Source organism: Gymnodraco acuticeps, unplaced genomic scaffold, assembly GCF_902827175.1.
Source record: "Gymnodraco acuticeps unplaced genomic scaffold, fGymAcu1.1, whole genome shotgun sequence".
NCBI classification, from domain to species: domain Eukaryota; kingdom Metazoa; phylum Chordata; class Actinopteri; order Perciformes; family Bathydraconidae; genus Gymnodraco; species Gymnodraco acuticeps.
This window is the reverse complement of record NW_022992040.1, coordinates 697167-710120: the sequence shown is the minus strand read 5'-3', so window position 1 is coordinate 710120 and position 12954 is coordinate 697167. Positions and strand designations below refer to the sequence as shown.

At 39.7% G+C, this 12954-nt stretch overlaps 3 protein-coding genes across 4 annotated transcripts; 1 reads left to right on the top strand and 2 right to left on the bottom strand.

Moving 5' to 3' along the window:
- Positions 1-753: 753 nt before the first annotated feature.
- echs1 (enoyl CoA hydratase, short chain, 1, mitochondrial) lies at positions 754-7652 on the bottom strand. Of its 2 annotated transcripts, none has more exons than XM_034201833.1 (9): positions 7622-7652; positions 6246-6476; positions 4274-4471; positions 4068-4195; positions 3261-3360; positions 3049-3153; positions 2565-2684; positions 1317-1384; positions 754-1229 (listed from the first exon to the last, which is right to left on the bottom strand). In XM_034201833.1, exons 1-9 carry the CDS (start codon positions 7629-7631, stop codon positions 1164-1166), a joined length of 1026 nt encoding a protein of 341 aa, XP_034057724.1. In that variant the 5' UTR covers positions 7632-7652; the 3' UTR covers positions 754-1163. The 2 variants fall into 2 exon arrangements, with proteins under 2 accessions (XP_034057724.1, XP_034057723.1); XM_034201832.1 differs by lacking the exon at positions 7622-7652 and adding an exon at positions 6812-6842.
- On the top strand, positions 6813-8732 carry sprn (shadow of prion protein). Its single transcript, XM_034201835.1, has 2 exons — positions 6813-6903; positions 7650-8732. The coding sequence occupies exon 2, from the start codon at positions 7650-7652 to the stop codon at positions 8118-8120; it is 471 nt and encodes a 156-aa protein (XP_034057726.1). The 5' UTR covers positions 6813-6903; the 3' UTR covers positions 8121-8732.
- Positions 8733-9119: 387 nt separating this feature from the next.
- Positions 9120-12694, bottom strand: mtg1 (mitochondrial ribosome-associated GTPase 1). Its single transcript, XM_034201834.1, has 11 exons — positions 12432-12694; positions 12258-12322; positions 11746-11850; positions 11583-11669; positions 11419-11475; positions 11116-11206; positions 10961-11022; positions 10775-10871; positions 10550-10631; positions 9620-9732; positions 9120-9426 (listed from the first exon to the last, which is right to left on the bottom strand). Exons 1-11 carry the CDS (start codon positions 12532-12534, stop codon positions 9329-9331), a joined length of 960 nt encoding a protein of 319 aa, XP_034057725.1. The 5' UTR covers positions 12535-12694; the 3' UTR covers positions 9120-9328.
- Positions 12695-12954: the final 260 nt, after the last annotated feature.

Here is a 12954-nt window from a genome sequence, read left to right as displayed (position 1 = left end):
AGTAAAGAAATCACATGTCAGTTATCCCTTCTGATGACGTTTTTTTTTTGTAAAATAGTGTTAGACATATTGCATTTAAAAAACGACTTTCTTTTAGTACCGCATCTGAATAATTATGATCTTTTGAAATAGTATTTTAATGACATGACCTTTTAACTGTCACTTTACTACTACGAGCCTTCAGCCCGATGCGTGTCAGTCCTGCTGGATTTATATCTGTCCAATTTCTGCGCTCAAGAGCCCCCTCTGGTGGTGAGAGGAGCACACCGATTGAACGCTCGGTGAACTGAATCCACTAGTCATTACAGTCAAGTTACTTCTACGTTTCAGACACTTTTTTACCTAATTATACATCTCAATTCTCAAAAAGACTGTTAAATATAAAATGAGTTACAATGTAAATGATATGCAAACATTCTGCATTACCTAACATTATAATATGTAGAAACATCCCAAGGTCTTAGACAGTTTGTTAATAAAGTCGATTTGATTCGATTTTCGAATCATAAATCTATCGATTAGATTTATGATTCAAAAAATATAAAAGTAGGGTAGACATGTGGAGATTATTCGACTGAACAAAACATGATCCGTCTCTTAAATGTGTGTCAACCACAGACCTTATTTCGAGCTATTTTCCAAAATCCTATGGAGAAATTGCATTGCTTTTTTGTCGAAGGAACCCATGCACAGCTTACTTCCGGGTTTTAGGATGCGTCACTGTGGCACTCTATAAGCAGGCCCATCTTTCCATTTGTGTTAATTTCTCACTCACTGAGATTTATTTGTAAAATGTACAGAGAAGTGTGTTGCCTTCAAAATGCAGACAAACATTTGAAAGGGAAAATAAAAAGGCAGTCAAGTCATTACAACTGATTCCTCCTATTGCACTCCGGCAGAGTTATAAAGTATTATTCAAATTCAAACGCCAGTGCACGTCTTGCACCCAGACTGCTTTTGATTTTAATACCAAACTTTGCAAATAGAGCTTCAGTGTGATAAGACACTCCGGTGCAAACTCTTAGTACCAAATCCTAATTTAAACATCTTGTATGCTTCAATACAAGCAGGATTTGTGCACCATTCAGCTTGTTGCAGATCGGAAATTATCCGCTGATATCAGGAACTTTGTGTTATTGGCCGAGCTCTTGGTCTGCTCTTTTCTAATTGTCCTGGAAATTGGCCTTTCTCTTCTCCACAAATGCTGTCATGCCTTCTTTACGATCCTCCTGCAAGGGAAAACAGACACACACATCATGACTGAACGGTCAAAATCAATGCCCTTTACTCGCTCTCAGATGGGCTCTTCTACTCACTGTTGCAAAGGTAGCGTGGAATAAGCGCTTCTCCAAACGATTACCCTCAGCCAGAGTCAGTTCATAAGCTGCAATCACAAGTAGAACACGTCAGACAATATATTAATTAATGCTGTCAAAATTATCACGTTAACGGCGGTAATTAATTTTTGGAATTAATTGCATTAAAATATTTAACGCATTTAACTCATGTGCAGAATGGCCCGCCCAATACATCCCACCAGTGTCGGCGCCAGGGTATGGCTGGGGTAGGCTACACCCATACCAAGAAATGGCTTAGCCCCACCATGAAAAATGATGCTAAAGTAAGCAAAATAAAGTCTGCCAACTCGCGGAGTAAATTGCACAGACAGCAGTTAGTAAGATTGATTTCAGTAGCCACTTGTCTGGAAATACCGAAGACCAGAAACGGTTTTGAAAACTTTTGTCACGTAGTGATCGTCTTCTCAATATAACATCTTTGATAATGTCTTCTGGCCAATCAGAATCAAGATAACGGCGTGGTGTTGTTGCAGGAAGTCCCGACGGAGGATACTTTTGCTGTAGTACAGGTAACACATAACTGGTACGCAGGTTATGTGTGTAATCAGAAATGCGTACCGTCACTTGTGTCACAAAGCGCATTTGCGTACCGACGTACTTGTGAAGCTTTTCCAGAAGGCGATTAGATCACCGGACGACAGAGTCGGTCTCCGTGTGCACAGACAGGGCTGCTGTTAACGTCGGTCTGTACAACGGAATTTTGCCAAAACTACGCCAACCGGCTGCGGAGGGAGACTCCCCCCCCTTCACTGGAGAACTGCGCTAAAACAGCTGATCACAACGTTCACACTCTGGTCACAAAGTACTCCACTAGCCCCCCCCCCCCCGCCCCCCCCGTCGACTTTCCTGAAGTACTCCCCCGTTGATAGAAATCAACACGTAATGAATTAAGACCCCACGGTTTGATGATTGATAGGTGTGTGGGCTGTCTTTCATTTTGACACACAGAAAAATGTTACAATAAAACATGTTAAATGGATATATCCGCCTTCTTTCATTTATCTTTCCATTCCCACAAGAATATACATAAAGAAATGACATATTTTGGACATAGTTCGAATGGTGATTAATCATGATTATTTCATTTTTAAACTGTGATTAATCTGATTAAAAATGTTAATCGTTTGACAGCCCTAATATTAACGTATTCAATTTAATAGGTTTAAGGATATTTAATAAAATGACTAGAAGATTAACTTTACACACCTGCGTTCACAGCTTCTTTAGCCATAGCAGACACCAGCTTGGAGTTGGCAGCAATTTTCTCACCACATTTCACAGCTTCCGACACCAACTGGTCGGCAGGATACACTTTACTCACCAGTCCTGGAAACACAACAAGCTACTGAATTAAGTATGACAAATATATGAAAATAGTATCTTATGTGTAACCCGGGTGTAAATAGCATTGTTAGCTACGGAAACCCGGGTGCAAATAGCATCTGCCAAACGTTTTTCCCTATCCTTCTGGTGTTCCCAAAGTTTCCTCCAATCAGGTGTGGGTTTGACACCCTACTGCTAAGCTACTACAGCAGCACAAGGGAATTAAGTTATCAAAGAAACATTTCCATAAATGCCTATGCATCCAAAACAGTATCTAATGTGTAACCCGGGTGCAAATAGCATTGTTGGCTACGGACACCCGGGTGCAAATAGCATCTGCCAAGTGTAATACCATCATTTCTGTTACCTGATTGCCGGGCGACTTCTGCATTAATTTTGTCTCCTGTAAGGACCAGCTCCATCGCCAGGGATTTTCCCACCGCACGCGTCAGCCGCTGGGTGCCCCCCGCTCCTGCAGGAAGACGAACATCATGAACTCCAAAAGCAAGAATCTGGTAAACTTTGCATAAGGAAGTCTAGTTTGAACAGGAAGGAAAGTGGATGCTTAAGAGTGTTTACCAGGAATGGTCCCCAACAGGATCTCTGGCTGGCCGAACTGCGCCTTCTCCCCGGCGTAAATGATGTCACACATCATCGCCAGCTCACAGCCTCCACCCAGCTGAAACAGAAACGTACATTATGAAACACAGAAACAATTCCACAGACAGTAGACTCACTCTTCATTGTGTTATAGCCTATGGTCATAGCCCATTTAAATGCTGTGCATCCTGGAATGATACTGGATTTGTTGTGAAAATAAGTTGCACTATAGAGCCGAAAGCGTGTGGACGCTACTGCTTTTTTTGTCTCAAGTTGTTAAGCTGTTTTGTTGTTTGGGTTTGCTTTTCGTTAGGGTAATGAAAGTGTCCCAAAGTAAGTGGAATTTTGTTAATTATATCTAGACATGCTGATAAATTCTGCTCTAAAAAGGGGGTATAACTGAAAGAAAACTCAGCTGAAATTAACGATCCAATGAAGGAAGGAAACAATAAATAGTGGGAGATTAGAGAGGGAGAAAAATAGATTTGAGAGGAAATATAGGTGAAAGGGGGGACTAGAAGAACAGGTTAACTATTGAAAGATAAGAATACTACATGATAAGACATGTGGAGAAAACCTTGGAGCAGAAATAGTAAAACACATATCATTACTTTCTATTATAAATGTTTACAATCCAGTTGTCCTTTCCCCGTTTTGATTAGTCTCTCTCCTTTTTTAATTCTTTGAACGTATTATTATCATTTTTAATTGAATCTTTGCATAGTTTTCTTTTATCAGAAGAAATCCAACAACCTATCCTCAGTTAACACAATTAAAGAAACTCACAGCAAATCCATTGACGGCAGCAATCACAGGCTTCTTCACCGTGGACACTCTGTTCCAGTGAGCCAGGAAGTTTCCACCGTAACACTCCTGGAAAGTTCGATTCTGCATCTCTTTAATGTCCGCTCCAGCTGGAAAAACACGCACGTTTAGTTCCCTGCTGATACCTTCTTGTAAGCAAACCCATAAAACACACTCGGGTCCCTCACCAGCAAAGGCTCTCTCACTGCCGGTGATGACGATGGCCCCGACCTCTGTGTCAGCTTCGAAGACATCCAGGGCCTGTCCCACCTCCCTCATCAGCCCGTCACACAGAGCGTTGAGGGCCTTGGGCCTGTTCAGCTGGATGAAGCCCACATCACTCTTCGCCCCGCGCTTTTCCACCAAAATGTACTCATACTGAGCACCTGCATGAAGAGGGAACCAACATGGGTCAGATAAGAATTCTGTGCAATTAGATAAACAGTTTCTGCAGAGTTCACAGAGCTAGATTTTGAACGTATAACAACAATGCAACACAAAAGTTTGATTACTATTCAAACAGCATGCCCTTTTTGATGGGGAACTGAAGCCATTGTATCCATCCAAGCTGTTCTCAAAGAAACCTCCCTGCATTGAGTGAAACGGTAACTTGCTGAACACTGAGGTTTCTGGGCCGCGGCTGCCACGATTAGTTTGTTTATGTTACCGTATGACTTTGTACCTTCTGTGTTAGTTATAATGACGAGGGGACATGCAGACCACCATCATCTGTAGGTATGACAGTGGATGACCTCATGTTATCCTATTTCCAAACATCTAAACGATAGCTTTAACTATCAATCAATCGGTTGATGTGTATTTAAATAGCCCTATATCACACATTTTACATTTGTCTCAGAGGCTTTACAGCTTGTACAGAAAACGACACTCTCTGTCCTTAAAAAAAATCTCCCAAAGAAACCCCACAGTTAATGGGGGAGAAAATGGAGGAAACCTGTGTTGTGTGTATACGTTAGGAAGAGAATACATTTACAACATCTAAATGTTAAAAAGGATAATGTGTTTTTATAAACCTCTATAACTAGGAGCAGCATAGACTACATGATCATCACCAACGTGCTCTGTGTCCTGGTTAATCATTCTAGAAAAGGTGAAGGATCAACTCATTGGCTCATGGTTTTATAGCGACCTTGGAAGCCCCTGATATGCCTTGTGGAACAAAGGTCCAAACTAAAGTCATGGATTGTTGCCTGCACATTGATATACAGTAAGTCACGCATAGATAGATAAAGATGGAAGATGTATACAAATGAAAATCAAACAGCCATTCGAATGTTTGATCATCTGTGCATAATTATATTCCAGGGTTTAATGGAGGTATGCTGCAAATACCCGTCTTCACATCAACGACTCCTGTGTGGAGAAGGTGAAGAGCCACATGTTTCCTGGTGTACAGATTGCTGATCACTTCAGGAGGACACACTAAACCTCGCTGACCAAGAAAGCAAAACAGCATCTCTACGGCCTGCAGAGTGACACCCATCCTGTTCATGTTCAACAGAGGGTCACTTCATGTCTGACCCCCAACTCCGTAAAATCCCCCTGACAGCTGTCACATTGTTATTTAGCCACTGCAGGATTTGTCTCTGAATATAAATATTCACTGCGATGTGCACTCAGTATTTGTTACGTCCTAATCATCTTAAGTATACTTTAATGTGGGAGTTTTTCTTTGATGCATAGTGATGTTATATTGTATTTTTGCATATGATTCAGCTTTGTGTTGTGTCTTTTGGGACCTTATTGGAACAAGTGTTTTTACTACAACACGTTACTCTTTTGAATTTGTAGTGTCGAAAATCATCACATCAAACAAGAACACATCATAAATGATATCTGGGCTGCACAAAGTTATAGACATAACAACTATAAATTCAATTTTAGGGTGTAATTCCCCTTTAAAGGCAAGGGTTTTCGTGTGAACAACATGTTAGAAATGATCTGATCCATTCAAGTTTAGAGATCTCTTTGTGGTGCAAATGACAGAAAACACAGACAACTAAATAACCAACTTAGGGATCCAGTCTGCTCCATGTGTCGCACATTCGGTGACGCAGGTTTCTTGACATTGTAGCAGGGCCACTTCACGTAACAGTTATGCAGGTGCAATAGACACTTTGACAGTGTTTGAACACACACCTGAGCTGTAGAGGCGGGCAGCGGACAGAACAACCGGCGCTGCTCGGGAGGGCTTCAGGAGGGAGGCAGCACTTCTGCAGAGGAAAGCCATGACAGCGACTGCACGATGGAGGAATGTTGTCAATGAACTTGCTCCAATAACACGGGAAGCTCTTTCCGCCCACCTTCTCTTCTTCGTTGGTGTTTTTCCTGAAGTCGTATGTTCCTTGGAGTAGTACTGCCACCCAGAGTCTACAAAGTGTAGAACAAGATGTAATTACCTTCAAATCAATTATCTCAGCTAAACAAAACAAAATTGTATTTGTTGTCTATGTTATATCATGCAGTACAAATAAACATTATACATATAGAAGTTTAAAAAAGCATACAAAAGGGGGGAGGATTAATATAAAACAATAGCCTACAATAAAGGACAAAGCACGTATATCATAATTCAAATAAATATGTATAGACTTATTGATTTTCAGAATTGTTTTTACCATTTTTGCTTTGTGTTTTTTTCAATATCCCATAATATTCAATGCAAAACACATTCAATATTCACGCGAGATGCTCGTTCTCCTTACGTGAACGAGCCTGCATCGTCCGTGACAATCCCCTCTCATATTTTCCTCCGAGTACAAAGACCCAAGCAAGGATAAAACAACAGGGAGAAAAGGTAAGCTCCAGCCGTTATGTCAACCTGTTGGCCTATGGTATACCGTATACTGGTTAACGTACTTTAGACAATTAGACCATATGGATGCAATGCATTTCTTTTGAAATGGTGGTGTGATTCGGGTATTTAGGGTAACGAACAGGCTAATTTATGAGAATAGAATGAGATGAACATCAAGCATTTCAAATCGTGTATCAAATCATTTTGTTGAAATCGTACGTATAATAATGATCATACGTCCTACATTTCTATAGTTCCCTGTTAGAACAAAACATTCTGACTAAATGTCATATGCCTTTTAATGACAGCAATATAGCCTAACATCTTTTGTCTATTTCATAATCATTCATAGCGGAATGTTAACTCATGAAGCAGCAACAGCAATTCTCTGGTGAAAATAATTATTTTTAACCTGACCTACTTAAACGAAGAGGGGCAACTGCAGTTTTTTTTATGGAGACACTGAATACATGATCTCACACCTTTGATGATGAGCAGTGTAGGCCTATCCTTGTTCTACAGCCATGTTCAGAGAATGTCACTCATTATATTCTGAGTTGTATACAGAATTGATCAGTGAAAAAGAAAGGATGGCTGTTTGCTAAAATGTATGCCAACTCAAATCAGATATTTAGCCTATGTTTTGCAGCAACATAAAACATGGGTTATTTCCCCATTTTAAACTTCAAATGTGTATTCTAACCACCACAGGTCTTACATTTCTCCATTATGTCTTCTTCCTGCAGATGTCGGGGATGAACCGGGTGGTTGCAACATGTTGGACTTGCCTCCTGCTCGCTGCTTTCCTGTGTGAGCCGGTGCTGTCCAAAGGGGGACGTGGAGGGTCCCGTGGCTCCTCTCGAGGCACCCACTCCCGGAGCTCCTCGGCGGGGAGTCGGCGGGGGTCCGGGCCCTACGGAGGGACCCGCTCCCGCGTCCGGGCTGCGGGCCGGTCCTCCCCGGTGAGGGTCGCAGCTGCAGCGGCAGCAGGGGCGGCGGTGGCGGTGGCGCTATCAGCGGATAAATGGTATGCCTCTGCCTACAGACGCAGCAACGCAGACAGCTCCGAGGACGTGGATTACTACAACAGGACCAATTACTTTGATTCACAAATGTCAGGCTCAACAAAAAATGGATATTCTCTTCCTCAACTGGTTTCTATCATTATTGCAACATTTTCCCAAAAATATGGATTCTTTCAAGACAGTATACTGTAGATGTTTAGCTTGTTTTTTATGATTAATTCCTGATTCTACCCTGGATCTGAATATAATATGCAGGAATGACAGGAAGCTGCACTGGGAACATTAGAGGTGCAACACAGTGGTGGATGGACACAAAAACATCAATAGTACTGTATATTTTGTATTGTCATCTTCTAGGCTACCAACAAACAAATGTAATCAACCAGTATTCAATGTGACCTTTCACCTTTAAAGTAGTGCACCTTTGTCAAGTCAGTGTTGGACATAAAATGACACAGAACTTTAATAAATAACTAGTTTCCTTCCCTAAAGCTTGATTCCTAGACCCTATTGTGAAAATGTTTTATCAGGATTATCAAAAATAGAAACACCTTGATAAGGACTGTTATCAAACTGTCGGCTGCCACATTAAATAGTACTGTCAATCTTAATTTAAAATCTGTTTTCATAATATGCAAAAAATAAATGTAAAGTTAAAAAACCACAGCATCGCTGTTTAGTACAACTAAATCATATTTATGACCAGACCTGGGTCTAAACATAAAGCTTGGACTATCTGACGTTTTTCTGCCCCTGAAATCGAAACAACTGCCACTTGCAAGACTGCTTTCAATGGAGCCATGAAGAGGATTCTCTACAACAAGACAAGGCAAATTAGAGTATTAACTGCGTTTTCATCAATCATCTTGAATTTCTGAACAATTTATACCCTTTTATAACAACTGAAATGTAGCTAATGAATTTCTCAGCCATGGCTGGGAGAAAAAAAAACTGCTGCCCTCACTGTTATTAATTTCTCTCATGATCCGTCCTTCATCCAAGAAGATTTTTTTTTACCTACAGGAGACACTCAGGAGCAACAGACTGTTCCATATAAATGAACTTTATTACAACACTTATGTACATATTGAGAGTTTGTTATTACTGTCTTTGTGCTAATAAATATAATGTTTACACCTTGTCAGATCAGATATCTGCTTCATGTCTTATAAAAGAAGAAATGTACCTGAATTAAGATCAATTATTTTATTTGCAAAGGACACAGTGCTTTGATACATCATCTATAAACAGAACAGACTGCATCATGTCCCCAAAAGGTCAAAGGCATGAGGACAGAGACGGACCTTGACGACACTTTTTGGTTAAATATAAATCCTTCCAGACTGAGGGAAAACGTATGAAACCAGAAACAGTCTCTGTCTTCATTCCAATGTCTCAGGTCAGTCGAGCATTACCTGTCCCAGCTCTCCTTTCCTGAAGGCTCTGATTAAATCGTAAGCTGCTGCTGAGCAGTTTGGGACCCTGATGGTGATATCCCCTGAGAGAGACAAGGAATAAACATTTGTATTATGGGTCTAATAATACATTAAAATGATGGCCATAACACCTTCAAACTCATGTCAGGAAATATAATAAGGCAAAACATTGTACTATTCCTATGTTTAACTTAACTAAGAGATCGCTAGTCAATAATACTGTGTGTAGCAGGAGTTGAATTTGCATTTTCTTACCAACTCCAGTAATGGCTTTGACCCGTTGCGTCTTTCCGAGTTTCACAGCAATGCGTTTGAGGACATACTGGATGTCATCGTTTGGCTCCTGGAGACCGTATTTCTCCACATAACTGCACATAAATACATATGTGAAGTAAACAATCACAGCAATGTGAAGACAAAGTAATACACACACTAGGGATGCATACCGGTATTACCAAAATACCGGTTACTGGTGGCTACGGTATACCGTACCGAAATCAGATCCGGTTTCGATACTTTAATTTTTTTTAATTATTATTATTATTTTTTTTTTTTAAATTAATTTTAAAAGTGAGTCCGTGGCCCGTGATGGCGGGTGTTATAAATTAGATTGCATAATCGTTTTTCTTCATATTTTATGTATTTTTCATTGTTTGTTCAATACTAGAAAGGTAAAAGTCCCACAAATGAACTGTGATGGGATTTGTTTTCTCTCACCAGTAAAGGCAAATGTTGATTTTAAAGATGAGATTTGTTTGTTTGTGCAATGCCGAGATCTCATGACCATTATTCTATTATGTATTTGTTCTCTAGTCGAATCTCAGGTTTAACATTAATTATAACGGTGCTATAACGGTCTGTTTGCATTGACAAGATGTGCTATTCACGCGGCACACCTGATGGCGGGTGTTATAAAAGATATTCCATAATCGGTTTTCTTCATATTTTTAATGTATTTTTCATTGTTTGTTCAGTACTAAAAGGTCCAAGAAGTCCCACAATTTAATTTAATATTCATTTGACATGTTAACTATATCTTAAAGCGCTTCATGGGAGTAATTGTGGGATGATACATTTTCAAAGTATCACGATATGTATCGGTATCGTTCAGTGGTATCGGTATCGTAAAAAAGTCAACGATATGCATCCCTAACACACACCACACAAAAGTGTTGTCAATCCTACCTGAACTCCCCGAGCCTGTTTAGAGAATAGAGTAAGTAGTCAGCAATGATCTCTTCACCTACTAAATGGTCCAGAATAGTTCCTGGTGTAGAAAGAAAAAATATTAAAATATTTGTTGAGCACAATTAAAAACCTCCTTTACCAACAAATGTGATTTTGTTGATTCCAATGAATACTATTATATTGGTATGTTGTGGGAAACAATAATAATCATGTGCTGCTCACCACATAAAGCCAGCTTCATGCCGGTTTCAACACTCTCAATCTTAGGAGGCAGGACTCCTGGTGTGTCCAACAGGTGTATTACGGGTCGCTCACACACCTGAGGTCAAATATAGAAACAAATATTGTACAGATGCATACACACAATGAACCCATGAAATCAGTGTTTTACATGTCCTCTACACTCACCTGAATTCTAGTCAGGACCGCTCTAGTTATACCTGGCTCCCCACCTACTCGAGATGCACGACCTGAAATGTATTACAATTGTTTGTTTTTTTAAAGAAGGTTATGATTATCCTGAATTGAACCTCAATAAAAATCAGCAAATGTATTATACAAACCTTTTTTCAAGTATGTTCTTCTCAGTGAGTTAATAAGAGATGACTTCCCCACGTTGGGGACTCCAATAGCCATCAGACAATAATTTGTATTCTGAAAGATTTACATGACAAGGTTAGAGCATGGCCAACACATACATTGTTAATAAATGTTGTGTGTGAGTCACAATGAAAACAGTGTTTTGGTTAGCAAGGATCAAATCTGTGAGGGTATTACTTATTAGTTAAAAGTCTTGTATCTTGCAGTTTATTTCTCTCATACCTAAAATGAACACAAAGTATAATTAAGCTTCATGGGACACATACCTCATCTCTGTTAAAACGTGGATTGCTCTCAATAATGTCAACCACCATTGGCACCAACTTCAGGAACACAAAATAGGAATACGTTTCATGCTTATTGAATATCGGCTTATGACAAAAATCTGCAAAAAGACAGCTGTCTGGTATCCAGTGGAGATGACATCTACCTTTTTGACGTTGTCGTCTCGCTGCTTTAAACAGTCTGTGAAGAGAACATTTTTCACCCCGTTTCTTTTAAGCTTCTTCAGGATTATCTGCAGGGCAAATGTTGTTTGTTAGAAAACTTTAAAATGATGATGACTCTGTAAAGATAGCAGTAAGACATTTCACCTGCTCATTGGACACATCGGCAAGGTCCATCTTGTTGAGAATTAGCACATGGGGTTTGACATCTAGAGTCTCCTGAAACGCTGGGTTTCTCCCAGAGAAGGGGATGTCGGTAATATTAAGGAAAAATCCAATTTGTTTAAACTCTGCAGTAAAAAGAGGTCAAACGCTGGGATTTTCAGAAAGTGTAAAGACAAAGGCTCCTATACTCTGCAATAATGTTCATGTGATGGTTATGGCACCTTTAACAGTTTTATCTTTAAAACCCTACTTTCAGAAATGTGCTCCAAAGAGATTAATTAATAATTTCAGTCTTGGCTCACAGTCATTTATCTGATCACGCTATAAAGATATGAGTTGTAATTCTCTTGATTTTATTTAGGTATGATCGTTTTTTTTACTAACTTCAATTGTTTAATTTATTGTTGAATGTGTTTAACCTTATTTTATTTAAAAAAAAGAAAAACTTTGCACTTTGCCCTGTGGTATCCTGGCGTTGATACAATAAAGGATATTCTGGCATCATGTATTTCTATGATGCAGTCCACATTCTTGAGGTTGGCTCTCATCTGCTTCAGTCCTGTAAACGGTGAGGTGAAGCTATTACACAGATTCACACATTGTAACACACCCATTTCAAATGCATAGATTATTTTATATACTCTGGAGTAATTTGTTGAGGCTGTCACCTTTAGCCATGTGTCCCGGGAACCAGTGAGCTACTTCCCGTGCACCAAAGTCGAAAGAGGTCCTGAAGCTCCCGACATTACAGAGAGCCTGGTACAGTCTCATGGCTGCTGTTGCTCTAAATATCACCACGCCTGGCTTTCGTTTTTTAAATTATTTGAAATGACTGGCTACAAAGGACCTTTCTGCAATGGACATGTTGATGGTGTGCATCACTGTTTACATGCCGACTTGAATCTAAAGGCGAGGAAGAACTAGGTTCCGCTGAAGACTTCTTCGGTTTTAATTTCTTTGCAGTTTTTACGCCATAGGGTGCGTTACTCCCCCTCCACAGGACAAATGATGAATTACTTGCTAAATACACATCCATGTAAAAAATAATTCTCAGCATTAAAAAAGTAAATGGAAATATATAGTAGTCAAGAAGTAAAGCGGCAGCAAGAAATACAATTAAAATTGTAAAAACTGTACTTTATACATTCATGGGCTTTGTCGTCCTTTACTAATTGTTCTTAACACAAATGG

Bases quoted from the DNA above. Each gene is read 5' to 3' on its own strand.
- mtg1 (XM_034201834.1), bottom strand. From the start codon at position 12,534: ATGAGACTGTACCAGGCTCTCTGTAATGTCGGGAGCTTCAGGACCTCT. The intron at 11,207-11,418 runs GTATGTGTCCCA...TAAATCTTTCAG, and splicing joins CACGTTTTAACAGAGATGAG to AATACAAATTATTGTCTGAT. The intron at 10,872-10,960 runs GTGAGTGTAGAG...ATTTGACCTCAG, and splicing joins CGGTCCTGACTAGAATTCAG to GTGTGTGAGCGACCCGTAAT.
- sprn (XM_034201835.1), top strand. From the start codon at position 7,650: ATGTCGGGGATGAACCGGGTGGTTGCAACATGTTGGACTTGCCTCCTG.
- echs1 (XM_034201832.1), bottom strand. The intron at 4,472-6,245 runs GTGTGTGTTCAA...CTCTTCATGCAG, and splicing joins TGCCCGCCTCTACAGCTCAG to GTGCTCAGTATGAGTACATT. The intron at 4,196-4,273 runs GTGAGGGACCCG...GTGTTTTTCCAG, and splicing joins CAGTGAGAGAGCCTTTGCTG to CTGGAGCGGACATTAAAGAG.